Source organism: Brienomyrus brachyistius, chromosome 16 (genome assembly GCF_023856365.1).
Source record: "Brienomyrus brachyistius isolate T26 chromosome 16, BBRACH_0.4, whole genome shotgun sequence".
Classification (NCBI taxonomy): domain Eukaryota; kingdom Metazoa; phylum Chordata; class Actinopteri; order Osteoglossiformes; family Mormyridae; genus Brienomyrus; species Brienomyrus brachyistius.
The window spans coordinates 3,882,194-3,908,894 of record NC_064548.1 but is presented as its reverse complement, the minus strand read 5'-3'; the positions used below and the strand labels follow the sequence as shown (position 1 = coordinate 3,908,894).

The 26,701-nt window shown below is 46.0% G+C and overlaps 2 protein-coding genes and 1 non-coding gene across 7 annotated transcripts in view; 2 read left to right on the top strand and 1 right to left on the bottom strand.

The window, feature by feature from the left end:
- The first annotated feature begins 1,144 nt into the window (after positions 1-1,144).
- On the top strand, positions 1,145-17,843 carry rubcnl (rubicon like autophagy enhancer). Of its 3 annotated transcripts, none has more exons than XM_048978883.1 (14): positions 1,145-1,454; positions 4,268-4,676; positions 6,417-6,490; positions 6,726-6,882; positions 6,977-7,048; positions 7,458-7,512; positions 11,145-11,280; positions 11,517-11,659; positions 12,621-12,685; positions 13,226-13,464; positions 15,623-15,684; positions 16,062-16,215; positions 16,907-16,997; positions 17,125-17,843. In XM_048978883.1, the coding sequence occupies exons 2-14, from the start codon at positions 4,508-4,510 to the stop codon at positions 17,235-17,237; spliced, it is 1,530 nt and encodes a 509-aa protein (XP_048834840.1). In that variant the 5' UTR covers positions 1,145-1,454; positions 4,268-4,507; the 3' UTR covers positions 17,238-17,843. The 3 variants fall into 3 exon arrangements, with proteins under 3 accessions (XP_048834840.1, XP_048834842.1, XP_048834839.1); XM_048978885.1 differs by lacking the exon at positions 1,145-1,454 and adding an exon at positions 3,433-3,511; XM_048978882.1 differs by lacking the exon at positions 1,145-1,454 and having other exon boundaries at positions 4,124-4,676.
- Positions 17,844-19,350: 1,507 nt separating this feature from the next.
- Positions 19,351-19,461, bottom strand: trnal-caa (transfer RNA leucine (anticodon CAA)). The gene is made up of 2 exons: positions 19,424-19,461; positions 19,351-19,396 (listed from the first exon to the last, which is right to left on the bottom strand). It is a non-coding gene; the product is annotated as a tRNA-Leu (tRNA).
- A 4,958-nt stretch (positions 19,462-24,419) lies between these two features.
- atp7b (ATPase copper transporting beta) overlaps positions 24,420-26,701 on the top strand; it is a 29,343-nt gene continuing 27,061 nt past the window's right edge. For all 3 annotated transcript variants that reach the window (XM_048978881.1, XM_048978880.1, XM_048978879.1), the window contains exon 1: positions 24,420-24,598. In XM_048978881.1, the coding sequence (XP_048834838.1) occupies positions 24,421-24,598 (178 nt within the window). In that variant the 5' untranslated portion in view covers position 24,420. The remainder of the gene's footprint in view (positions 24,599-26,701) is intronic.

Below are 26,701 nucleotides of genomic sequence, written 5' to 3'. Positions count from 1 at the left end.
TGACATCACAATGTAAGTTTCTGGGAAACTTTTTAAGAATTCAGGAGGACACGCTTCACATCACCCTGACTTCATTACCACGTTCAAAGGGCATGAGCTCATTTAGGCGACAGAAAAGAACATTTTTGGAAGGGTGCATGCTCCTGCTGGTTGTGTTACCCAATGTCGTCTTATTAAATAGTGATAAGTGTGGCGTGAAAGACAGTCTTTTTCATGACAACAGAACGGACAGGCTGACCCTCGTATTGGCAGTATGGAGGACTTGGCTACTGAAACCGTTAACCTTAGATGTTTCCCTGGATCTTGGGAAGGAGCTATCTCTGTTCGACTCAGCAACTTTTAAACTAGTCTACCCCAGCCAGTGTTGCCAGGTCCAGCAAAAATCTTCAGCCCAAGGTCTGCTTAAAATTCCCCCAGCGGAAACTGACACTAGGCCAGTGGTTCTCAAACTCGGTCCTCAGGCCCTGCTACCTGGCTTGTTTTCCAGCTATCCCTGCCCTACACACTGCAGGTTACCTGGATCAGGTGTGTTCAGTCAATCAGAAGCTGAAAGACAGCTGGGACTTGTGTCTGGGGCAGAGATAGCAGGAAAACAAGCAGGGCAGTGGGGCCCGAGGACCGACTTTGAGAACCACTGGACTAGCCTAATATTTGAAATCGCAGTGTATTGTATCTTGAAGAAATAAATGGGTATTTTGCATGCTGATCACTTTCAAATGTTCAACATTTTAAAACCACACTTAAACACAACATAGACCAGGGGTCGCCAACTCCAGTCCTGGAGAGCTACTGTCCAGTAGGTTTTCTATCCTACCAGGCTTCTGATGAGCCTGAGTAGCTCTCCAGGACTGGAATTGGAGATCCCTGACATAGACGGATGCCTTTGGCTGGAGTAAAATTCTCAATTCAAACAAGTATACAATCATTTACACATATGTAACAGTTGTATTGGCTTTTAAATAGTCTGTAGGGTCTGCAAACTACCCCAGCGCATCTGATGCTGCTCATTTTTGGTTTACAATGGAATAAAATGTCTTTTCCGTAAGATTGCTTGCGTGAGTCTGAATGCGAGTGTCCGCCTGATGCGTGAGAGTTGGCGGCCCTACTTTGCGTGTGCGTCAGTCTTTCAGTGGTTAGCGATTCAGTGCTGCTTGCGTTCGTAATTATTAAGTTTTTTTCCTTTGCAGACCGCTGCTGTGGAACATTATTAAAGCAGCCAAAAACTTCTAATATTTACCCGAAACGGTATTTCAAAAAAGCCCGATTGGGCGGGAAAATCGCGGACCTGGAAACTGATCATCAGCAGATATTTAGGACCAGGTGACTTAAAGGGTAATGTTTGCAAAATAGCGAGTTTAATCTGCATTTTCCCTTTACGTTTCCATGTTTGCTTGTGGAGTCCTGAGTTAATTCCTGTGATGAACCTTGTTGTCAAAAATTCTACCAAGCTCTCCGTAAGTTTGTAGTTTGCTTCGCATTTTGACAAGAAATAAAACATAAACGTTTATTTTAAATACAATTTTAAGCGCATTGTATTATAGCTATAGGTAATAATTACTATTGTTATTTTACTTTATATTATTTATTTCATATTGTATTGCCTTCAGAACCAGGTGGCAGCAAAACCCGAAAAACAAGAAAGAAAAAAACTTTTTGCTCCCGCTTCCTCATTAAAAGCTCATATAATGAATCGCGGAAAGTTTTATAAATTTTAATAAACTGAATAGGGGACATGCTTGCGTGAAGGGCGGAATTAATTTAGCGGAAGTAATATAACAGTGAATAACGTCGTGCTTCGATGTAAATGTTGACTCAGCGGTGTATATTCCTCTTAAATTCCAGGAAAACCCAGCGACAATACTAGGCATAAGTATATAAAATATTAAATACCGTATTTATTTGTTTGCAGGTTTATTTCTGCCTTGTATATGTTTTTCACTACTGAAGCCCACTGTCCTTCAGACTAGTCAGACAACCTCGTGAAAATACCGTCGCCCGCTTCACTCGTGGCTTTATCTGCGCATGCGTATAGCTCCGTATACTGCAATAATATCTGGACCCGTGGTTCTGACTTTTACAAGTGAATAGCTTTTGTGCACGTGATATAAATGATATGGAATATTTCTATGGCAGGAAGTCGTGAAGGAACCGTCTGCAAAGGCTGTAAATGTCACACAGACTTTTCTTTTTGTTTATCGAGTCTAAATGACTTTTATGAATATCTTACAATTCAATGTGAACCAGCTACTGGCCTCCTGATTTGAGTACAGTCCAGGAGGCAGTTTTGAATAAGAGGAACTGAACGAAACAAGTCCAGGAACTGAAATTAGTTACAAATGTATGTAGCCTATGTACAGTAAGAGAGGGAGAAACGGAAAGTAAATATTATCACACTGAAAGAGGTTCCTAAAAGCAATCCTGTATGTTATTATACTAAAAAATAAATGAACTAGCTTTCAAAGGGGACGGATTTCTATGGATTGAGTTCAGTGGAACCAGGAGGTAGATAGTCAATACCAGACTAGATCATCTAAACAGGTTCAGTTTGTAGAGCAGCAGAATCTCAGTGATGGGATGGACCAGTTTAGGAATGAATGAATAGATGTTCCATTTATATGGCATTTTTCATGACCAATGGGGAGCACCCACCTTAATGTCGCAACGGCAGCCATTCTGCACCAGTATGCTACTCACACAGTAGCTAAGGTGGTGATGGGACAGGAGAAAATTCACCAATTAAATATGAGGGATGATTAGGAGGCCAGATTTGAAAGAGTCACATTGGACAGTTTAGCCAGGGCATCAGGGTACCACCCCTGCTCTTCTATGACCTTAGAGAGTCAGGGCCTCGGTTTTACATCTCTTCCAAAGGACGGCACCATTTCTACAGCATACTGCACTGGGGGCATTGGGATCCACCCAGACCACAGGATAAGAAAACCTGTTGGCCACACCAACACTTCTTCCTGCAAGGACCCAGCTTTCCTAGTTGGCCTCTCATCCAAGCAGTGGGCAGGCCCAAATCCACTTAGCTTCAGGTGTATTACTTACTCTGAACTGCAGGTGGTATGATTACAACCCACTTAGTTTAGTGGGTTACTACTCTGTGCTATAGTGAATGTAACAGGATTGGCAGAAGGGAGGTGCAGACAGATATCAATCCCTCACTCATCTCACTAAAATTTACATCACCTTTACATACACCCTCCGCAGCACAGCTGCGCTCATGAGGTTAACTTGGCATCAAATTATCAAGAGAACTCAAAGCAAATTATATTATCCGCAGCCTGTCAGTAGGGTGGGGCTGCAGAGTGGCTGTGTGTGTGTGTGTGTGTGTGTGTGTGTGTGTAATCAAGCAGAAAGGACCTCCACCCACCTGCCTGGTCCCAGCAGAGCAGATGCACTGTCACTGCTGTGCATGTTCAGGCAACCCAGCTACACCTGGACGTGTCTCGCCTGTCCTTGAGAAACCGGAGAGGGCCACAACAGCCCTGTGGCACCAGCATGCTGAGTGAGGTCACTCTCTGTCACCTCTGCAGTCGGTCTCGAGCAGAACCTAGCAACTTTCTTTGCTTTTTGTGTCGCAATTTATTAAAGAGCAAATGAGCTTGAACTTAGTGTGATGCTGCTGTTATCAGCACAGTGGTTTTACTTTATGCTGTTTCTGAGGCATGCAGATATCATTTCCAGTTCCTGTGCAGCCCATGCGTTTCTCACACACTGAGCCAGTTTAAGCGTCTGCTATCTGCTGCAGTTCAGGAGCACAAAACAGCAGCTACTCCCTCCTTCGCGTCTTCTCACCTTCTCCTTACCATAGCACTAATGCTGACAGCGTTACAGTAATGGGTGGGTGAGCCAGTTGGTCTCTCTGATATTCAGTGGAAATTCCCAGGTAAAGTTTTCCTTCCTGTCAAAGCATCGTGGCCGGCTGGGAGGGATAGGGGAGTTCCCATAACGATTTGAGAAGTTTATGCTACTGTCTCACATGTCGAGAAGGGCACAGAGAAAGGTTCTGAGAGTTACTTGACATTTCTGTGGGTTCTGTGGTCTTCCCAGACGTGTTTCCTTCTGCTTTATCTGTCCTCCTATCAGAGCGTTTGCTGGTGGTCACATGACCAGCCCAGTGCACACACCTCCACCCCGTACTCTACACTACAGCCAAATATAGTTCTCTTTTGCCAACATATGCTGCTTATTTTGTTTTGCTTTCTTTTTTTCTCTCGAAGTTTATTGAGTTAATTTTATTGAACAGCATTTCTGCTTCTAGGCCATGGTCCTGCTCCTGAGGTCCTCATCACGCAGCTCTTGATCAGGCTCTCCAACGAGTCCTGTGCTGGAGGTCTTCGTAAGAAAGAACAGTCTCAGCGGTACGCTGGCTGCAGGGGGCTCCAGCTGCAGCGGGTCCAAGCAGAAGGATTTGCCCCCTCTTGGGGCTGAATTGGATCGGGGGAGCATTCCCCACCATCAGAGAAGTCCGGTCTTCCGGCGCTGGAAGCCTCACACAGGGATGCCCCCGGTCCTGCAACCTGGATCCTCCCGCGCTAGGGAGAAGCCCCACAGTGCCTCGCTCTCATCTGGCCTGAACCGATTCCTGAACACCTTGCTCCAGCATCCTCTCAGCGCCCAGCCCAGTACACCCAAGGCTTTCACCAGCTCCAGCACCAGCCCACCACCAGGTACTTGCATTCCATTCGCTGGCAGCAGCAGCAGCACGGGGCGTGGAGAGGGTTGTGTGTTCGGATCCCTAGAGGGAGAGTCTCTCTGTTTAAAAATAAACAGGCAGCAGGTGGCATGAGGAGACAAATCAGCATTGTGCCCCCCAGGGAAGGACGTTTACTGCAGCGTGTGGCTGCACTGTAAACTTTGATAAGTATAGTAACTGACTGGCACAGCTAAACATGTTGCATTGTCCTTGGTTTAAAGGTAATTTTGGTAAAGTACTTTGATCACAGGAAGAACACTAGGGCCCTTTGTGAGACCAACACATTCACATTCTTAATACTCTCTGTTTAACTTTCTTTAAGGCTTCAGCCGTGTGAATGGGTTAAACGATACCATTAATTTACCTCTTAAAGTGCTTGTATAAAAACAATCAGCAAGGCTGTAGAGTGGAGCTGAGAATCTTTTTAAAATCATTACAGTTATCAGTACAGTTATGATACTTATACACGTGGCCACTCTGCAGTCAGCTCTTCTTCACTATGGAGCTATGAGCTTAATGAGAAAACCCACTGGTGCAGCAGAAGAATAGCTTGGATCCATGCCCACTGTCTCAGCTGTGCCCTGCCAGAGCGATTATCCATATCTCAGCTGTGACCAATACTCTCCTTGGGGAGGGGTTAGCCACACCCAGTACCACAGCTGTGCCAAAGACCCCCCAAAGTGAGGGTTTAGCCACAGCCCTGCCAAAGACCCCCCAAAGCGAGGGTTTAGTCACACCCAGTACCTCAGCCGTGCCAAAGACCCCCCAAAGTGAGGGTTTAGCCACAGCCCTGCCAAAGACCCCCCAAAGCGAGGGTTTAGTCACACCCAGTACCTCAGCCGTGCCAAAGACCCCCCAAAGTGAGGGTTTAGCCACAGCCCTGCCAAAGACCCCCCAAAGCGAGGGTTTAGCCACAGCCCTGCCAAAGACCCCCCAAAGCGAGGGTTTAGCCACACCCAGTACGTCAGCCGTGCCAAAGACCCCCCCAAAGCGAGGGTTTAGTCACACCCACTGCCACCGTTGTGCTTAATATCTTGCCTGTGTGACGATTTAGCTGCACTCATTATTTATGATGTATCCTGTAATCACACCCATACACCCTTAACAGTTATAACATATTTATTGTTTTACAATTGTTTAACATTATCCTATTTATTCTATACCTCATACTATACTTCTAAATAATCTGAGTTTTCTCTGGAGCTTCAAAGATTATTCACAGGAAGTGCACCTTTCTCCTGTGCATCGCTCACTTCTTGTTTCAGCAAAGTGTTCAGTTCCCCTGTCATTCTTACATCTGTATATATACATGAAAAACAGGCTTTTTTAGTTGTTTGGCTAATTAATGGAATGAGAAATAGACACTATTACCATTCACTGCAATGCCTTTCCCTGTGATACTGTACTTTTCACTGTATTACCTTTTACAGTAATTTTTCCACTGTATTACCATTAATTGTTATACTTTTTACTGTAATACCCTTCACTATACAGTTTTTTACTCAATACCTTTCACTGTATTTTCTTTCACTGTATTGCCTTTCACTGTATAATTTTTCTGTGTAATGCCTTCCACTATTACCTTTTACTGTAATACCTTTCACTGTAATTTTCACTGTAATACCTGTCACTGTAATGTTTTTTCACTGTAATACCTGTCATTGTAATGTTTTTTCAATGTATAACCTCTCACCCCTCTCACACTATGTTTCAGGACCCACAGAAGCACCTCACAGAGGAGCACATTCTTCAGAGCAGGTCCACAGGATCAGCAGAGACCTGGATAAGGTGAGACAGGGGCAGGAACTGACTGCCAACACACATAACATACTGTAGAAAGCTGAAGCTGCAGCACTGGAGGGAATTTGCTTGTGTCTGTGTCTGTAGTCTTCCTGCCCGCTGGAGCCTTTTTAATTCTTTATGATGTTTGTAGTCACCTGTGCATCTGTTTGATATAAATAAACATGTTCTTATCTAAATGATGCATTTGTCACGCTTTTCTGTGCTCACCTGCACCCTGCAGGAGAACGCCCACTTCATCGTGGTGGACATGGTACTGGAGGTGCTGGAGGAGGCTGTGTGGGCATCCCGGACAAAGAAGGGGCCCCGGCTGGCAGGGAGGCGTGGCCAGCATAAGCCCAGGCACAGAGCCAGTGCTCAACTCTCTGCACCCACCGCAGGTCAGCCGACACCTGCCGCCTCTATCCTGCCCTGAGAGCATTATGTGATCCAGAGGGATCTGCTGAAGCTCTCTGCTGCTCTGTCGTTACCTAGACCTCCACTCCGTGGACTCAAGCCCCATCTTCTCCCAGGCAAAACCCCCTGGAGACCAGGCATGTGACCCAGGTGACTGTTACGAGGCCAAGCATGAAAGCAAATTAACATCAGAGTGACATCATTACTGGGCCAGTTGACACAAACACCCGACTCGCATAATTATCCTGAGTTGCTAACTTCTAGCTGTTTGGCTTGGATGTGAGAGTTTTTTTATTTCCTTCGTCTTTCTTGGGTGGGGCTTAATGTTACTCCTCCTGCTGGTTTTCTGACCACACGTAGCTATAGTTAACATTATTCCAACACCTACAGGTAGCTTAGTGGTTCTGAACAAGATAGAAGGGCTGGATCAAGTCCCTGCTGTAGTAGAAAGGCTCTTTGTATTTGTCCATTCAGACTATTATGTAAATTGGTTGTGGTGATGATGACGATGGTGATGATGACGATGATGATGAATCATACTTCTCACTTTGTGATGCAGGCTGTGGGACTGACCAGATATCTGCCACTGGAAGCGCTGACTCTTCCCCACCAAAGTAAGAGTGCCCCCCTCCCATAGAGTACACAGGATTGACTATTATCCTACAACGAAACAGAACTTGGTGTAGCCTGCATAACAGAGAGCTCTTCACATTTCCTCTTACAGAACTCTTAGTGATTTTGCTCTTTGTCTTACATCGTTTGTTTGTCTTCACCGATGTTCTGTCATCATCGCTGGGATAAACAAAGAAATACTTTCATTACATACAGTCAACTGCAGAATTATTGGCCACCCTCATGAAGATTGGCAGGGGGGCTCCAATCTGCAGACTGAGCTGGCCATTGCAAAACCCAAGTTCTGTGGTCATGTAAACATTTCTGTGTTGATTTAGATGTGTACTTGCGGTATTACCATGTTAAAAGGTTAATCCACAGCTAGATTTCCATCTCCTGGCAGAGACATGTAGGTTTGTGGCTGAAATTTTTTTTGTGGAATTCATGATGCAGTTGATCTTCACAAGAGTGCCTGGGCCACTGGTAGCTTTTCCTCAAATGCCGCAACATGCAATTCCATTCGTAATTCCAGTGATACTTGGAAAACTTCTGGTGCTGTGGCACTGTCTCAGAAATGTCTCTTTCAAGAATCTTCTGGTCCTGCAGGTGGCATTTGACTGTCGATTTTGAAATATTAAAGCCCCAAGATTCAAGCAAATCATGCAATTGAGAAACTGTGACGTTTCCTTGGGGGCGACATGGTGGTGCAGTGGTTAGCACTGTTGCCTCACACCTCTGGGACCCGGGTTCAAGTCTCCCCCTGGGTTACATGTGTGTGGAGTTTGCATGTTCTCCTCATGTCGTCGTGGGGTTTCCTCCGGGTACTCCGGTTTCCCCCCACAGTCCAAAAACATGCTGAGGGTAATTGGACTTGCTGAATTGCCCGTAGGTGTTAATGTGTGGGTGACTGGTGTGTGAGTGTGCCCTGCGATGGGCTGGCCCCCCATCCTGGGTTGCTCCCTGCCTCGTGTCCATTGCTTCCAGTATAGGCTCCGGTCCCCCTGCGACCCAGTAGGATAAGCGGTTTAGAAAATTGATGGATGGGTGATGTTCCTTTTTTAACCCTCTCACCACCAGTCTCCCTGTGCCCACGCAGGGCAACATGCTGATGCATCATTTTCTAGGCTAATTTTCATGTCCTGCTCAGGGGTCAAAGCCATAGCAAACTCTGATGGACATTTTGAGTAAAATGCTATTTTTACCACAGACATGTCATTTATAAACATACCCTACATAGTTTTTTTTCTCATTCTAAACATGTTATAATTGATAGAGACTAGTTTTGTCACGGACACATTTGTCCATATACAGCTTGACGATTACTGTTCGTGCTCATTATTAATATAATTACCCTGATTGAGCTTGATGATATTTTTTTAACATTTCCTAGTCTTTCTATAGCTGTCTTAATCTGTCTATAGCTAATTTGCAAAGGTTAATACCTTTAAATCTCGTTTAAGATGAATGCTCTGTGGATTTATCCATGTTGATGAATGACAAAGGGATTTTGCTTGTGTGTGATGTCTTGTATGTACCTCAGAGAAACAGGAAATGGTCAAAGGCAGCATGTGACTTCATGTGGAATAGTAGCAAAGTTTTTCACAAGGATGCAAATTTCTTTGATATTATTATAGAAGTTCGTCTGCGATGCCAATAATTTAAATTTAAGCTCCATATGTTCTTGAAAGATTTCTTAGTTGTGAATATAAAGTAATGTTCTTTCTGAAAACTTTTCAGAAAGTTTTCAGACTCCTAGACACTTTGACCCATTTCTATTGATCCTCTTTGAAAAGTTTCTACACATTCTTTGGATTTCACCAAAGGTTAATTCAATTGATTGGACATAATTTTGAAAGGCACCCAACTGTCTATATAATGGCGCTGCAGCTGACAATGTATATCAGTGCAAAAACCAAGCCACTGAGGTAAAAAAAAATCCTGCACAAAGCAGAGACAGGATTGTATTGAGGCACAGAACTGGGGAAGGCTACGAAAACTGCAGCACTGCAGGTTCCTAAGAGCGCAGTGGCCACTATAATACTTAAATGGAAGAAGTTTGCAACCCATCCTACAGCTGGCTGCCTGGCCAAACTGCAGAGTTAGGAGATGGGCCTTGATAAGAGGTGACAAGACCCCAATGAGTGCTCTTATAGAGCTCCACAGAACCTGTGTGGAGCTGGGAGAAACTTCCAGAAAGACAACCATCACTGCAACACCAATGTGTGCTCAGGAAAAGACACACAAATCCCATGTGCACATGGGGAGAACATGCAAACTCCACACACATGTGACCCAGGCGGAGACTCGAACCTGGATTCCAGAGGTGTGAGGCAACAGTGCTAACCACTGCACCACCATGCTGCCCCAGTCTGAACGTTCTGTAGATGCCTTTTTACAAACTTGTAAAAAGGCATCTACAGAACGTTCAGACTGTGTGAAACATGATTCTGTGATCTGATGAAACCAAGATAAAAATGTCTGGTTTCAGTGAAGCATGCTGGTCACAGCGTCATGCTGGGAGGTGTTTGTCAGTGGCAGGGACTGGGAGACAAGGCAGGGTCGAATGGAGATGAAGCTGCTGCAGAGCTCGCTGAACCCGACTGAGCCGAAGGTTTACCTTCCAACAGGACGATGACCCTAAGACAGTGCAGGAGTGGCTTAATGTCCTAGAGTGACCCAGCACAGTCTGGACTTGAACGCAATCAAATATCTACGGAGAGACCTGAAACCAGCTGTCCACTGTAGACCCCATCCAAAATGACAGAGACAGAAGATCTTAAGAGAATAGCAGAAAATCCCCAAATCCAGGTGTGCAAAGGTTATCATGTCGAACCCAAGAAGATACAAGGGTGTAATCAGTGCAAAGGGTGTTTCAGCTAAGTGCTGAGTTAAAGGTCTGGATACTTATGGCAATGTGATGTTTCATTTTATTTTTAATACATTTGCAAAAAAAAAATCCAGCTTTTGCTTTTTCATTGTGTACTGTAGTATTGTATGTAGACCAAAGAGAGCAAAAGAGAATCTAAATGAATTTAGGAAAAGTGAATAGTGAAACTGAAACTGAATAGTTTCTGAATGCGATGTATTTTTATTAGACTACTTTTCTACACATTTTGAAGTAAATGTTGATTCTTGTATGCATTGTTCTTATTCTTATATATTTTAACTTATTGTTCTTACCCTGGGGCAGCATGGTGGTGCAGTGGTTAGCACTGTTGCCTCACACCTCTGGAATCCAGGTTCGAGTCTCCGCCTGGGTCACATGTGTGTGGAGTTTGCATGTTCTCCCCATGTCGTCGTGCGGTTTCCTCCGGGTATTCCGGTTTCCCCCTACAGTCCAACAACATGCTGAGGCTAATTGGAGTTACTAAGTTGCCCGTAGGTGTGCATGTGAGAGTGGATGGTGTGTGAGTGTGCCCTGCGATGGGCTGGCCCCCCATCCTGGGTTGTTCCCTGCCTCGTGCCCATTGCTTCCAGGATAGGCTCCGGTCTTTGGGATTGTCAATAATTCTGGAGTTCACAGAATATATGAAAATTAGCAGATAGTAACCTAGACATGGATGTGTTAGTCCATTAGTGGTCTGAATAATGAAAAGAGTAGTAACAGTTTTCACACGTCTGCTCTCCCATACAGATCCTCTTTGATGCCCTCGATCCCCTGCTCTGCTGAAGCCCTGGCCCAACAGCTGATGTCAGCCTTCTGGAAGCAGTGGCTCCCCCAGCAGAGCCGCTGGTGCCGGTCGGGGCCGCGGGTCCTAAAGCTGGACGAGGTGAGGATTGCAGTGCTTACAGTGACACCATCACAGCTATTACCCAGCGCCATCACATGTGGGGCAGTTGATGGCACTTATGCATTGTTCTCAAATAGAACATTTCACACATTATGCTGACTGCTTCACCCAATAAGGTCACAGGATGGAGACCGCTTCTCTGTCTATCAGCACATAACATTATCTTGCCTCTTTGCTACACAAAACCAGTGCTCTTTGTCTTTTCTCTGTCCCAGTTGCTATCCAGCAGGAACTCCATGATGATGGAGAACAGTCCCGCTTTGACAGAGGAGATCAGGCAGAAGTCCAGGATGAGAGGAACTCACACCTGGACCCCACCCCGTTTCCAGATCATCTACAACATCCACCCCCCAAGGAAGTGAGTCAGATTGTGTTTGTTGATAATGTTTCAGTATCATGCTGCGGTTCTAGGCCTCTGCTTTCACAGCACATCCTGTGGGGTCTCTTTGATTGTCAGTGAGTTGTGTTCTGTCTTTGTGACTCTCTGTGTATACTTCTGTGATTCAGTAGGGGATTTGAACTGGCGATCTCACCCACTGAGCCACACAACAGCCACTCTCCATTTGTGTTTCAGTGCATCTCAATGTGTCCTGTTATCTTTCAGTTCATCTTCCTGTTTGCTGCTGTTTCAGTGTATCTACCTGTATCCTGCAGTGTTTTGGTGCATTTCCCTGTAGCCCTGAAGTGTTTCAGTGCATCTCCATGTATCCTGCAGTGTTTCAGTGCATCTCCATGTATCCTGCAGTGTTTCAGTGCATCTTCCCATATCATGCAGTGTTTCAGTGCATCTTTCTATCCTGCAGCATTTCAGTGTATCTTTCCATATCCTGCTGTTTCACTGTATCTCCCTGTATCCTGCAGTGTTTCTGTGCATCTTCCCATATCATGCAGTGTTTTAGTGCATCTTTCTTTCCTGCAGCATTTCAGTGTATCTTTCCATATCCTACTGTTTCACTGTATCTCCCTGTATCCTGCAGTGTTTCAGTGCATTTTCACGTATCCTGCAGTGTTTCAGTGCATCTTTCCATCCTGCAGCATTTCAGTGTATCTTTCCATATCCTACTGTTTCACTGTATCTCCCTGTATCCTGCAGTGTTTCAGTGCATTTTCCCGTATCCTGCAGTGTTTCAGTGCATCTTTCCATCCTGCAGCATTTCAGTGTATCTTTCCATATCCTGCAGTTTCAGTGTATCTCCCTGTATCCTGCAGTGTTTCACTGTATTTCCCTATAGCCCTGCCATGTCTCAGTGAGCCTTATCCTATCTTGCATTTCCTCTGTATCTCACTGGGATCTGCTGTCTCGCGGTACTCCTTTCCAGGCGGAGCACGGTTGTGGCTTCACAGCAGTACCTGTGCGCTGGCTGTGGCACTGAGGTGGAAGTCAGTGAGTTTCACTCCAGTTCAGTTTTTGTTTCAGTGTTTGTGTGTGGTGATGTGCCTTTTTATATAAAGTATATATATAAAAATAACCCGACTAGACTCTGGCAGGAGAAAAATTAAATTTAAGAGCAGGGTGTTAATTATGCCTGAAGACACCAGAGAGAATGGAGTAAATCAAGTACATGGCTGGTCTGTTACATTATTACATGCATTACATGTTCAGGAGTAACAGCAGCAGGAGAGCCTCTATGAGCCTCTTATGATAAATGGTTTATAAAATCTGTTTTTAAAAGTTGTTTACAGACAGAAAGCAGCCATCCAAGATCCTGTTTAACACGATACAGACAGCAACATCAGTTTATATTTGTCTGTTTTTAGATACATCTGTTTTGAGAGCTTTAAATTAATGATGTTAACATTTGTACTGGATGATAGTGTGATCAACAAGAGGTTATCATGATAGTTCTGTTAACTATGGGCAGAGTGGGCCATTGTTTTATTGGTATTCTCCTTACCTGATCCCTCGCTGCATGCTGGGAAACAGGATACATCAAGAAACTGCGATACTGCGAGTACCTGGGAAAGTACCTCTGCGACTGCTGCCATAGCCTGGATGAGTCGGTGGTCCCGGGTCATATTGTTGAGCACTGGGACTTCACCCGCTACCCCGTGTGCAACTTCTCCAAGCAGCTCCTGGAGAACATATGGCATCAGCCCCTCTTCAGTGCCACCAGCATAAGTAGGAGCCTGCACCCCAGGCCTCGGGAGCTGGAAAAGTTCAGGGTGAGTACTGCACAGGAATGGACAGGGTCAGTATGGTGGCTGATTTCAACAGAATAGGTTTGGGGTGAGTATTGCACAGGAATGGGAGTGAGTACAGAACTAGACAGCTTCAGGGTGAATACAGACGCTCCTCTACTTACGAATGAGATACGTTCCGAACAGCTGTTTGTAACTTGAAAAGTTTGTAAGTTTTTATTCAGCATCATTTCAAGGGTATATATGGGTATATGCTGGGAGTACGCAAGCTAGGCTGAGTAGAAGCCAGAAGTCGTACTCCCCGGAATTGGCACGCAGGGAAAAAAATTGATGTTACGGACAGGAAACGGGAGCCCAATGAACAGAATTTGGACTTACAATCCTCTGTTCGTATGTCTGAAAAGTTGGTAAGTTAAAACTTCGTAAGTAGAGGAGTGTCTGTACTACATGACTATGTAGGATGAGTACTGTATAGCGTCAGTACAGAAATGGACAATGTCAGTATAAGTACTATGCAAAACAAGACAGGTTGTTTCATGCTTTACATACATAGAAATTGTCCACTATGAATACCTATTAAAACTCGATATAGTGAGGGTCAGTCAAACTAAACAGGTTCAATATAACTACTTATTTGAACGGGATAGGTTAACGGTGAGTACTACACTTCTGACTTCCCACTTCTGACACACCTTTGTGGGCAGTGGTGGCTTGATGGTTATGGAAGCCCACTTGTAATTAAAAGATCGCAGGTTCGAATCCCCGCCCAGCAAGGCACCACTGAGGCACCCTGAGCCCCCGGGCGCTGAATTAGCTGCTTTGGCACGAAAGTCACATATGGGTTAAATGCAGAGGATCAATTTTGCTGTCCACTGATGTCAATGACCACTGATCACTAAATTCTAATCTAGTCATTCTAATCATACACAGAAATAAACAGGATCAATATGAATACTACCTAGGTGCTTTCACACCAAAATTCTGGAACCGGGAACTTTTGTAGGTGTCCACCTTCAGGTGTCACTTTCACACCACACAACAGGAACTGTTGTTATGTTCTTATGTCAAATAAGCATGGGAGACAGAAAAAGTTTGTAGGTTAAACTTCACACCTAATTCCATACTCACCGCACCAAAAGAATGGAGGATAAATAAGTAATTTTGTTATTTATTTGTTAGTTGTTGGAGGATTTATCACAATCAAAACGGGGCACAGCCTCATATTTCTATTTTACTTATATGATCTCCAATGTGTTCATGATTCTTATTAAATCTGCCCAGGAAATCCATCCATCCATCCATCCATTTTCCAAACCACTTATCCTACTGGGTCGCGGGGGTCCAGAGCCTATCCCAGAAGCAATGGGCACGAGGCAGGGAACAACCCAGGATGGGGGGCCAGCCCATCGCAAGGCACACTCACACACCATTCACTCTCACACGCACACCTACGGGCAATTTAGTAACTCCAATTAGCCTCAGCATGTTTTTGGACTGTGGGGGGAAATCAGAGTACCCGAAGGAAACCCCACGACGACATCATGGGAACATGCAAACATGCAAACACATGTGACCCAGGTGGAGACTCGAACCCTGGTCCCAGCGGTGTGAGGCAACAGTGTTATCCACTACACCACCATGTCGCCCCGCCCAGGAAATCAAACTTTCATTTTCCACAGAATAAAAAATGTAACATTATCTCGCTAATGTGTGTTGGCAAATTTCACTGCCGGCACTGGCGAAATTAAACAAAAGTGTAGAGGTCAGCTATCGAATTTTCCGAGACAGAAATATGGAGACACAAGCAAAAAATGTATTAATTGATGCATCACATGTAATTGGGGTACAAAAATAATTCGGTTTGTTCAGTTTTATCTCTGCTATGTTTCTTAATCTGCACTTCCACATAACTTTAAAATTGTGGTCAACCAATGAACAAGCTATTGCCGCAAGCACTTCCCCAGTAGTTTGTGTTCGAACGAAAAGTACCGAGTATGGAGTAGTGTGGAACGAGACATGGCTGCTTCATGCTTTAATGTTCATTTTGACAGCTGTGCTTTCGTCGGCTGTGCATCCATATTAACTGGCCTGTTATTTATTATGTTGCACTGAGATTAATGGTTTGACACACATGCTGTGTTTCATCACTGACCCTAATGCCCCCCCCCCACCCCTCCTACAGGAGCTTCAGGAGCAACTGGTATCCATTAAGAAGTTCCTGGCAGCATGCAGACTGACAGATGGGTACTGGCCCCACTCAGCACATGGGCTCTTTCTCGCTTCCTCCACGTTACTCCCTTTTCACCAGCACCTCGTTTTACTGTCTGAATATTATACAGTGGGTTTAGACGGCAGTTCCCTCATTAATTTCCATGCAGAGTATCAATAAATCACCTACTTTCAATGGGCATTTTCATCACATCCAGGGCCAGCTCCACAGGGGGCCAGGGCGGGTCCGGCCAATCCAGTCACAAGCTTGGGCCACTCCATGGCTGGGCTAGTGCCAACTTGTCAAAGACCAAAGACAGCCCTGTGGTCACGGATGCAGAGGATGATGCTTTGCTCCACACTGTGAGACCTTCACATGTCTGTCACCCCTCTCCCCTTTCCTTTCCCTTCAGGCTCCTGCAGGAATTTGAACAGCTGCCCCATCACCTAACTCAGGACCCGCCTCTTCTCTCTTTGGACGACCTTCTGGGCATAAAGCGCGGGTCTCTAGTGGCACAGGCCAAAGCACTGCGGCGGAAGGCCCTCGCCCACATGGATCACTGTGAGGTCAGTCCCACGTCCATGCCGGACCCCAGGCACAAAGAGAGACATCATCAGGACGCTAACGCAGGGCACTCAACTTGCTGAGAACCCTTAGACACATGGACCCCACTGGATGAGAATAGCGATTTCAGGCAGGTGTGTTATAACTGTACAAACACCCAGATTTGTGCCTTCCAGCAGGAACTGTGCTTATGAGAAGTGCCAGAACTTTCCAAAGGACTTCTAGTGTACTTTAGGGTAATTCCACTGCCACATGCCTGACAGAACGGATAGGGAAGTTACTAGTAGTGTGTGGTCACTTTACTTCCCCAGCCACAGAGTACAGGGCCAGGAACTGTACACCACTGCCAGCTTTTATTGTGTATGGCTCAATCATTAAATGTATCATCAGACATATGCAGGCAGAACTGCCTGTCGACTGTGAAATGGCCCATTTAGCACATTTTTCACTCCTACAGCAGCCAGTTGCTCTTTATCCAAATAGCGATGCCGTCCATTGACAGATTTGACTGGCTGTGCTCTCCGAACAGAGTGAAAGGATGTGGGGCCCGTGGACTTCGTAGGGCCTGTCACTGTGGTGCTGTGACCTTCTGGCACTCAAGCTAGTGTAGGCTTGCTGTCCTCCTTTGGCTGAGGTTTTTAGCTCCCAGAATGGCGCAAGATGGACCGTTAATGTTAGCATGCTTCCCTCTAGCTCTGCCTTGCCAACGGCTTCATCTGTGAGTTCTGCCAGGGCTCTGATGTCATCTTCCCCTTCCAAAAGGAGACGTGTAAACGCTGTACAGGTGGGTCTACCTTTCATACCCTTTACAGTTACTTAATCACCATCTTGACTGGACCACTGAGTGTTTCCATTTTTATATTATTGATTAGATAAGCACTTAAAAATGAAACATATTTTTATCTCCCCAGCATGCAAGGCCTGTTTCCATAGTGACTGCTTCCGAAATGCAGGATGCCCTCGATGTGCTCGAATTGAGACTCGCAAGAAGCTAATGGACAATTGTGCTGTACCAGAGGCATAGTGCTTCCTGGAGAAACTATTTTTATTACAATTTGTCTGAGAAATGAAATGTTTCTGTTTATTTTACGTTTTTTAATGCTTTTAATCAAATTGATAAACAACTGGGGATACAGAGTCAGCCGTTCTCTGAAGTGATTGAGCCTCAAGGGCCCAATGGTGAAGTCAGTCTGCCAACCCTAGGATTTGAACCAGTGACCTTCCAACCAGAAGTACAGTGTGCAAACCCACAGAAGCACACAGCTCCTCACTTATTTAACTGCACAGGAATGTCCCAAAGCATTCAGAACATCTGCAAGGGCTCTGAGGCTGTCACCAGTATGAACAGGAAGTGGGCAGCTGCCTTGCACTTGTAAAATGTGCTCCAGCAATGGCTGTCTAATTTTCTTCCTCTTTCCAATGTCATGTGAAACTGGACATTGCAAATGGCACGCTGTTCAAAATAGTCCAAGTTTAATGCTGTGTATTTGAGGCTTGGATGCAGTAAGACATGGCCTGAGAAACAACTTCAGAATTGGGACCGAAGTGGAGAACTAATGATACAGTTGCAGTGACTGTTTTATGCAGTTATATGTTGAAAGTTACAATGTGAATAAATCTCTTAGAAGTCCCTTTCTTTCAGCCCACAATATCTGGCTGTTTCAGTTGAACAGTATATTTTTAGGATGGCTATTTGCCTATAATACTAGAAAAAGTCAGGGCTGTACTGAAAACTCCTGTTTTTGCCCAACCTAGTTCTTTCGTTCCTGGAGTATTTATGTAGGAGAGTTTATCCCTCAGTCTTTGAATGGCTTATCCTGTGCAGAGCTGGATACAGGTCCATCCCAGGGCATATGACTGGCATTAAGGTGCAGGTCCATCACAGGACGTGAGGCTGGTATATACCCTGACAGAATGCAGGTCCATCACAGGACGTGAGGCTGGTATATACCCTGACAGGATGCAGGTCTATCCCAGGGCATATGACTGGCATTAAGGTGCAGGTCCATCACAGGACGTGAGGCTGGTATATACCCTGACAGGATGCAGGTCCATCACAGGACGTGAGGCTGGTATATACCCTGACAGGATACAGGTCCATCCCAGGGCATATGACTGGCATTAAGATGCAGGTCCATCACAGGATGTGAGGCTAATATATACCCTGATAGAATGCAAGTCCATCACTGGACATGAGGCTGGTATATACCCTGACAGGATGCAGGTCCATCCCAGGGCACACACTCGTCATGGTCATTTGGGAGACACCAGTTAGCATAACTGAATGTCAACCCATCGCGAGGTGCACACACACATTTATGACCATTTTGGTAACTACAATTAACCTCAGCATGTTTTTGGACTTTTTGGGAAAACTGGTGTACCCAGAGGAAACCCCACAACAACACAGGAAGAACAGGCGAACTGCACACACATGGAGCCATGGCGGACACCCTGGTCTCAAAAGGTGTGAGGCAACAGTGCTAACCCAGCAGAGTTTATAACAAATGGATGATCTCCACCTAGTGGGCATTTTTAAAACTTCTCTAAATATCAGATTTAACGGATTGTAATTTAAATTAGGCCCAAATAATAATTATTTGTATTTTTAACAATAATTATAAATACAACAAAATGCAACAAAGGTCGATACTATGTCTGAAAACTAACAACTAAATTTGTGTGACAGACATAAAACAAAGTTATTTTTTCAGTGGATATCAGGACAAAATGGTTTTACATAAAAGTTCAACTCCCATTCAGTTCATTATGTGCATCCATGTATTTTTTTGTCATTTAGTACCACTGAAAGAAATCAAACAAATACCTACAGCGACACCATTGTGAGAATTGTGATGATTGATTATATTTGCAAAAGCATGTAAATATTTTCAACATTTACAGTTTTCATGCTGTCATATTCAAGGTGATCTTTTTCACTGCATATGCAGTGTATATGACTCCTCAGTCCCACCATCGTTACATGCACCGATAAAATATCTTTGAAAGTCATATTTTACAATTTGAAATGTTATCGGGAGCTTGAAAAGATGTCTTTGGAAAGTGAAGCACGTGTAATAGTTTTCTAGTATTAAAGTTGGTGGATTTAAAATTAATTTTGTTTTGCCAAAAGGTTGTGTCAGAAGTGGGATTCGAACCCACGCCTCCATTCGGAGACCAGAACACCCATTTCTATGGAAGGTACTGAACCTTGAGTCTGGCGCCTTAGACCGCTCGGCCATCCTGACGATACGTCATACGTACTTAAATTTCTCATTACAATTGAATATGTCGTACTTTTACGTTTATATATTATTATTCTATTTTTTAAACGCCTAATATCAGAAATATTGTTATTGTATTTTGATGTATAAAACTAAATTATTTTGTTTTTAAATAACTGAATTATCAATAAGGTAGAAATTGCGTCATCGATTCAGGATATATACTGATATTGCAAATAGAAACAGCTCCCAAAACTAAATGCTCCTGTTAGTTCGCCGGACGGTTTAGAAACACTATTTTTCATTATTTACTTCACGCATACTCAGAGCGAGACTTAAAGTGGAAGCAAAAACAAGTGTAACACCAAATTAAGAGCCTGTAAGAAGAAAAAGAACTTTGTGTACTTATTTCATATGTGTTCTATACCACGTATTACTAGTATATATTTTTTTGTCTTGAGTGGTATGGGGGGGACCGATTTATGTTAAATTTGACTTTCGGTTTAGGTTTGTGGGACGGATTACTTAATGTCAGTCGAAAACTGCTTGTATAAGGAGAGGCGAGGATAGTGTGCTTTTTGTAAAAAAAACTACGTAATTTTAAAGCAAAGCTAAAACATAAAAACTGAAGCGCTTTGCACCCATTATGCAAACACAATCCGTACTGGATGTTTAGCTGGGTTCAGACTCCGTAAATAATAATCCAAGGGCAGGTAATTACTAACTGTAAAAATAATATGTAAAAGTAGACTTTGTAAGTATTTCGACTTATTATAATGAAATGTTTGTCACCAAATGCTCTCCGTAACATTATTAAACTTTCTCCAAAGTTAGAGTGTCCACCTAATCCATGTCACTTTAAGATATTTAAGTTTTTACACGCTATTGTAAGACAGGAGGGTTCCTGCGTTCAGCCAAATTGTTTCGTTTATCTTGTATTTTTACTGGTGTGTTTCTTTAATTGATTGAAAGACTCATCCAGCTGTTTCACATTAACATTAGTGACACATGCAAGATTTTAGGAGTCTGACCAATCAGCACACAATAAGAAAAATAAGAAGGTCCTTTTTAATTGAAATGGTAATTTATAGATCCTGTTCTAGCTCAGAGTCCCCCCTGATATGGATTATCTGGTCACCCTATCCAAAGTCCTCAGAAGCTGACACAGCACGTTGGCATGGTCTGTCAGTAGCCCAGAGACCCTTATGTATGTTTGTATGCACGCAGGCAGGCATATATATATGAATGTAGGTATGTATGGACGTGAAGAACACTCATGGGTTACAGCTGTGGACATTTTCACTCTCACTCACGCCCAGAAAACCAGATGTCACACCAAGTGGAAGGAAACACGACCAAAAGGAAGCATTGATGCAGTAACCCCTCGTAGGGAACTTTGTTAAGACAGTGATATAGAACTCAGGGCGCAAACAAGTTATAATGACAGGACTAGGGAATACAGGACCTGGAAGCACTTTCAAAACGCAAGCAACAAGAGGCAAATGAGAATCAGCTGGAAATTATTAACTAAGGGATCAGAATGAGAGGCCTCTCCTGGAGCCGACACCTTATCGTGGTGGAGGGGTTTGCGTGTTCCCGTGATCTCAGGAGCTATGTTGTCTGGGGCTTTATGCCCCTGGTAGGGTCACCCAAGGCAAACAGGTCCTGGGTGAGGAACCAGATGAAGTGCGGCTCAAAAGACACCTATGAAGAAGAAAATTTTGGACCCACAATTTCCCTTGCCCGGACGCGGGTCACCAGGGCTGCCCCCTGGAGCCAGGCCTGGGGGTGGGGCTCGATGGCGAGCGTCTGGTGGCCAAGCCTACACCCATGGGGCCTGGTCGGGCGCAGCCCGAACAAGGCACGTAGGTCCCCCCTCCAATGGGCTCACCACCCATGGGAGGGGCCATAGGGGTCGGGTGCGAGGTGATCTGGGCGGCGGGCAAAGGCGGGGACCTTGGCGGTCCGATCGTCAGCTGCAGAAGCTAGCTCTAGGGACATGGAATGTCACCTCTCTGATGGGGAAGGAGCCTGAGCTGGTGCGTGAGGTTGTGAAGTTCCGGCTAGATATAGTCAGACTCACCTCGACGGTCTCCTTGAGGGGGGTTGGATACTTTTCCACTCTGGAGTTGCCCACGGGGAGAGGCGCTGAGCGGGCGTGGGCATACTTATTGCCCCCAGGCTGGGTGCCTGTACATTGGGGTTTACCGCAGTGGGCGAGAGGGTAGCCTCCCTTCGCCTTTGGGTGGGGGGACGGGTCCTGACTGTTGTTTGCGCTTATGCGCCAAACAGCAGTTCAGAATACCCACCCTTTTTGGAGTCCTTGGAAGGGGTGTTGGAGAGCGCTCCTCCTGGGGACTCTCTTGTTCTGCTGGGGGACTTCAATGCTCACATGGGCAATGACAGTAAGACCTGGAGGGGCGTGATTGGGAGGAACGGCCCCCCCAATCTGAACACGAGCGGTGTTTCGTTATTGGACTGTGCTCGTCACGGATTGTCCATGATGAACACCATGTTCAGGCATAAGGGTGTCCATATGTGCACTTGGCACCAGGACACCCTAGGCCACAGTTCGATGATCGACTTTGTAGTCGTGTCGTCGGACTTGCGGCGGCATGTCTTGGACACTCGGGTGAAGAGAGGGGCGGAGCTGTCAACCGATCACTACCTGGTGGTGGGTTGGCTCCGCTGGTGGGGGAAGAAGCCGGCCAGGCCTGGCAGACCCAAGCGTATAGTGAGGGTCTGCTGGGAACGTCTGGCGGAATCCCCTGTCAGGGAGAGTTTCAACTCCTACCTCCGGCAGAACTTCTCCCATATCCCGGGGGAGGCGGGGGACATTGAGTCCGAATGGGCGATGTTCCGTGCCTCCATTGTGGAGGCGGCTGACCGGAGCTGCGGCCGTAAGGTGGTCGGTGCCTGTCGCAGCGGCAATCCCCGAACCCGCTGGTGGACAGCGGTGGTAAGGGATGCCGTCAAGCTGAAGAAGGAGTCCTATCGGGCCTTTTTGGCCTCTGGGACTCCAGACGCAGCTGACAGCTACCGGCAGGCCAAGCAGGATGCGGCTTTGGCGGTCGCTGAGGCAAAAACTCGGGTGTGGGAGGAGTTTGGTGAGGCCATGGAGAACGACTTCCGGACGGCTTCGAGGAGATTCTGGTCCACCATCCGGCGGCTCATGGCGGGAAAGCGGTACAACATCAACACTATTTATGGTGGGGATGGTACGCTGCTGACCTCAGCTCGGGACGTTTTGGGTCGGTGGAGGGAATACTTCGAAGACCTCCTCAATCCCACCGACACGCCTTCTGATATGGAAGCAGAGTGTGGGGACTTGGGGGTGGACTCGCCTATCTCGGGGGTGGAGGTCGCTGAGGTGGTCAAAAAGGTCCTCGGTGGCCGGGCCGCAGGGGTGGATGAGATTCGCCCGGAGTTCCTCAAGGCTCTGGATGCTGCGGAGCTGTCCTGGTTGACACGCATCTGCAGCATCGCATGGACATCGGGAGCAGTACCTCTGGACTGGCAGACCAGGGTGGTGGTCTCCCTCTTTAAGAAGGGGGACCGGAGGGTGTGCTCCAACTACAGGGGGATCACACTCCTCAGCCTCCCTGGCAAGGTCTTTTCGGGGGTCTTGGAGAGGAGGGTCAGCCGGATTGTCGAACCTCGGATTCAGGAGGAGCAGTGTGGTGTTCGCCCTGGCTGTGGAACAGTGGACCAGCTCTATACTCTCAGCAGGGTTCTGGAGGGTTCATGGGAGTTTGCCCGACCAGTCTACATGTGTTTTGTGGACTTGGAGAAGGCATTTGACCGTGTCCCTCGGGGAGTCCTGTGGGGAGTACTCCGGGAGTATGGGGTACCGGGCTTCCTTTTAAGGGCGGTTCGGTCCCTGTATGACCGGTGCCAGAGTTTGGTCCGCATAGGCGGCAATAAGTCGGACTCGTTTCTGGTGAGGGCTGGACTGCATCAGGGCTGCCCTTTGTCACCAATTCTGTTCATAGCTTTTATGGACAGAATTTCTAGGCGCAGCCAGAGCATTGAGGGTGTCCGGTTTGGTGACCTCAGGATTAGGTCTCTGCTTTTTGCGGATGATGTGGTTCTGTTGGCCTCATCGGACCGTGACCTTCAGCTCTCACTGGAGCAGTTCGCAGCCGAGTGTGAAGCGGCTGGGATGAGAATCAGCACCTCCAAATCCGAGACCATGGTTCTCCGCCGGAAAAGGGTAGAATGCTCTCTCCGGGTTGGGGATGGGGTCCTCCCCCAAGTGGAGGAGTTTAAGTATCTCGGGATCTTGTTCACGAGTGGGGGAACGATGGAGCGGGAGATCGACAGGCGGATCGGTGCGGCGTCAGCAGTCATGCGGGTGCTGCATCGGTCTGTCATGGTGAAGAGAGAGCTGAGCCAAAAGGCGAAGCTCTCGATTTACCAGTCGATCTACGTTCCTACCCTCACCTATGGTCATGAGCTATGGGTAGTGACCGAAAGAACGAGATCGCGGGTGCAAGCGGCCGAAATGAGTTTCCTCCGCAGGGTGGCTGGGCTCTCCCTTAGAGATAGGGTGAGAAGCTCGGTCATTCGGGAGGGACTCAGAGTAGAGCCGCTGCTCCTCCGCATCGAGAGGAGCCAGATGAGGTGGCCCGGGCATCTGATCAGGATGCTTCCAGGACGCCTCCCTGGGGAGGTATTCTGGGCATGTCCCACTGGGAGGAGACCCCGGGGAAGACCCAGGACACGCTGGAGAGACTATGTCTCTCGGCTGGCCTGGGAACGCCTCGGGATCCCCCCAGAGGAGCTGGATGAAGTGGCCGGGGAGAGGGAAGTCTGGGTCTCCCTGCTGAGACTGCTGCCCCGCGACCCGACCCCGGATTAAGCGGGAGATGATGGATGGATGGATGGATGGATGGATCAGAATGAGAGGTATGGCTAGCAAGTGTCAGTTTAGGCTAGTTAAGCCATGCCCAGGGGAAAATATGAGAGGACAGGACAGACAGGATGGACAGAGCGTTAGTACGCTCTATAGAGGGGAACCTGAGTGAGAGGGCAGGTGTGAGCTGTGTGCGGGTGTCTCTGGCCGAGGAGAAGGGAACTGTGCTGTACGACCCCGACCTCACCAGCCCAGAAGAACTCAGGGCTGCCATTGAGGACATGGGTTTCCATGCATCACTGACAGGTAAATCCAGCATAGGGGTGTTTAAGAAAGGGTTGCCATAGTAACTGCACATGGGTCATTCAATACTTTGACATAAAGAATCGTTAAAGATCTCAGGTGGCAGGTTCTAATGGCACTTAGGAGCCAAGAAAAGGATTTAATCCTAGAGGATTATTCAGATTTTTTGTTTGGTTGTCTCTGGCTGAGGAGAATGGAACTGTGCATGCATCACTGACAGGAAAACCCTGAAAGATAGGGTTGTTTAAGAAAGGGCTGCAATAGTAACTGCGCATGGGTCATTCTCTCATATATTTAATGCATGACGATTATGTTGATTTCCCTTTTCTTCTAATGATTCTGGCCTCATGGAGTCAGCAGGCTATTTGAGCTGTTGGGATATTATTTGGATCTCTATTTATACAGACACTTAGTGTTGGCTAACACCCCCTCATTTAACAATGAGCGCTTCTGAGATATGGTGAGCATCCTGTATACCTATATGATTTAGCCATTTTGCATAGCTGCGAATCAGAAAACATAACAAAGGGTCATCGAAGCTGCTGAACACATCATTGTCACCCAGCCTCCAGCAATCCAGGGCATCTGCTCCAGATTCTGCCTACAACCAGCAATCTGCATAGCCCCTGACCTCAATCACCACAGCCGCAGACTGTTTTCTCCTCTGGAAGATGCCCCAAGTCTCTCCTGCCCAGGCACCAGGCTTAGAAACAGTTTTTTCCCCAGAATTATCAAACAAATAAACTCCTGCAAGTGCCCACTATGTTCTGCAGAATCAGAATGTTGATTGTACTGTAACATACATTCACACACTTGACTTTGCACTTCAATACCTCAGCATCTGTATATGAGCTTTAAATAGCCTGTCCTCTAAACTGAAGGGTTTTTGTCCTCTACCTGCACTTATGTATCTTATGTCATGCAGCTACCCTGCTCCACCTAGGTAATGTTCACATGATTTGTGTGTGTTTATTACTACTTCTCTTTAGTTCGATGCTCTCATTTGCTACCTGGTTGCACAGTTGTGTTTACATACTTCCTGTACTTCCCCTTGTGTCATATTTTATAGTCTCTTTTATATGAAACATTTTATTATGTTACATTGTCCATCAATCAACTTTCTGTGGCTGCTTTTATTATTATGGGGACTATAACCAAGCAACCTCATGAGAGTTTTCTCAAAGTATCATTAACCTACCCAAGTGCAACCACAAGCAGTAAGATACTGGATCACTGCTGGACTAACTTTGCTGTACAATGCTGTAATGTACAGTAATAGCGGAGCCAGAAATCATAGAGAGGGTGGGCCGGCAGAGAATCAGGTGGGGCAGTCCTATAACAAAATCACACTTCAGACTCAGCTCAGACCCAGTTTTTAAATGGATAGATGGCCATTTATAGAGTGTGGGACTGGATCCTGTCTCTGCCTGGGGGGTCGCTAGCTGGGTTCCTGTAGAGTTTCGCCATGTGGTGGGTACGGCAATGCACTGCATCGGCACATGCTCCCCAACCTGACCTTTTAAATGACCTGTGGCATTACTAGACCAAATGAACAAATATTGTAACATTTCCAGACAATATAAGTGTCACTTAACTTTGTATTAGTAATGAGGGTCTGTTAAGTGCTACCAAACATTTGTCTAGCAAAACAATGCTAGAACCAATAAGGAATTGAACTGACAAGCGACATCAAAGTACTAGTATCAATGAAGTCCAAACGATATCCATCGCTACTCATAATATACAGTATCTCAAAAAGCACAAGGACTGAAGATAAAGCTCTTCACTGAATGAGCTGAAGTAACTCAGAACAAGATGGAGACAATTGGACTGGACTGTAGGTTTTGTTTTGATTTGTTATGAAACAACCAGTACTTGTGAGATGCACTGCACTGTTCAGTACAGCAGTTTTCATTGTGTTCATGTTCTTCATTCACACGTAAAAAATAAATACTGAGAAGAAGCTTCAGGGGAATTATTCAGCAGGACTGATCAGGCAGGCCTTCTTTTTCATTTTGAATGCAACGTTTGATTTTCCACATCGGAAGTCTATTAAGATAAACCCTGATTATGCATGATGCATCTTTAAAAAATGTATAATAAAAA

Coding starts and splice junctions, on each gene's coding strand:
- rubcnl (XM_048978883.1), top strand. CDS start 4,508: ATGCCCCCGGTCCTGCAACCTGGATCCTCCCGCGCTAGGGAGAAGCCC. Junction 4,677..6,416: donor CAGCACCAGCCCACCACCAG/GTACTTGCATTC, acceptor ACTATGTTTCAG/GACCCACAGAAGCACCTCAC. Junction 11,281..11,516: donor GGGTCCTAAAGCTGGACGAG/GTGAGGATTGCA, acceptor TCTCTGTCCCAG/TTGCTATCCAGCAGGAACTC.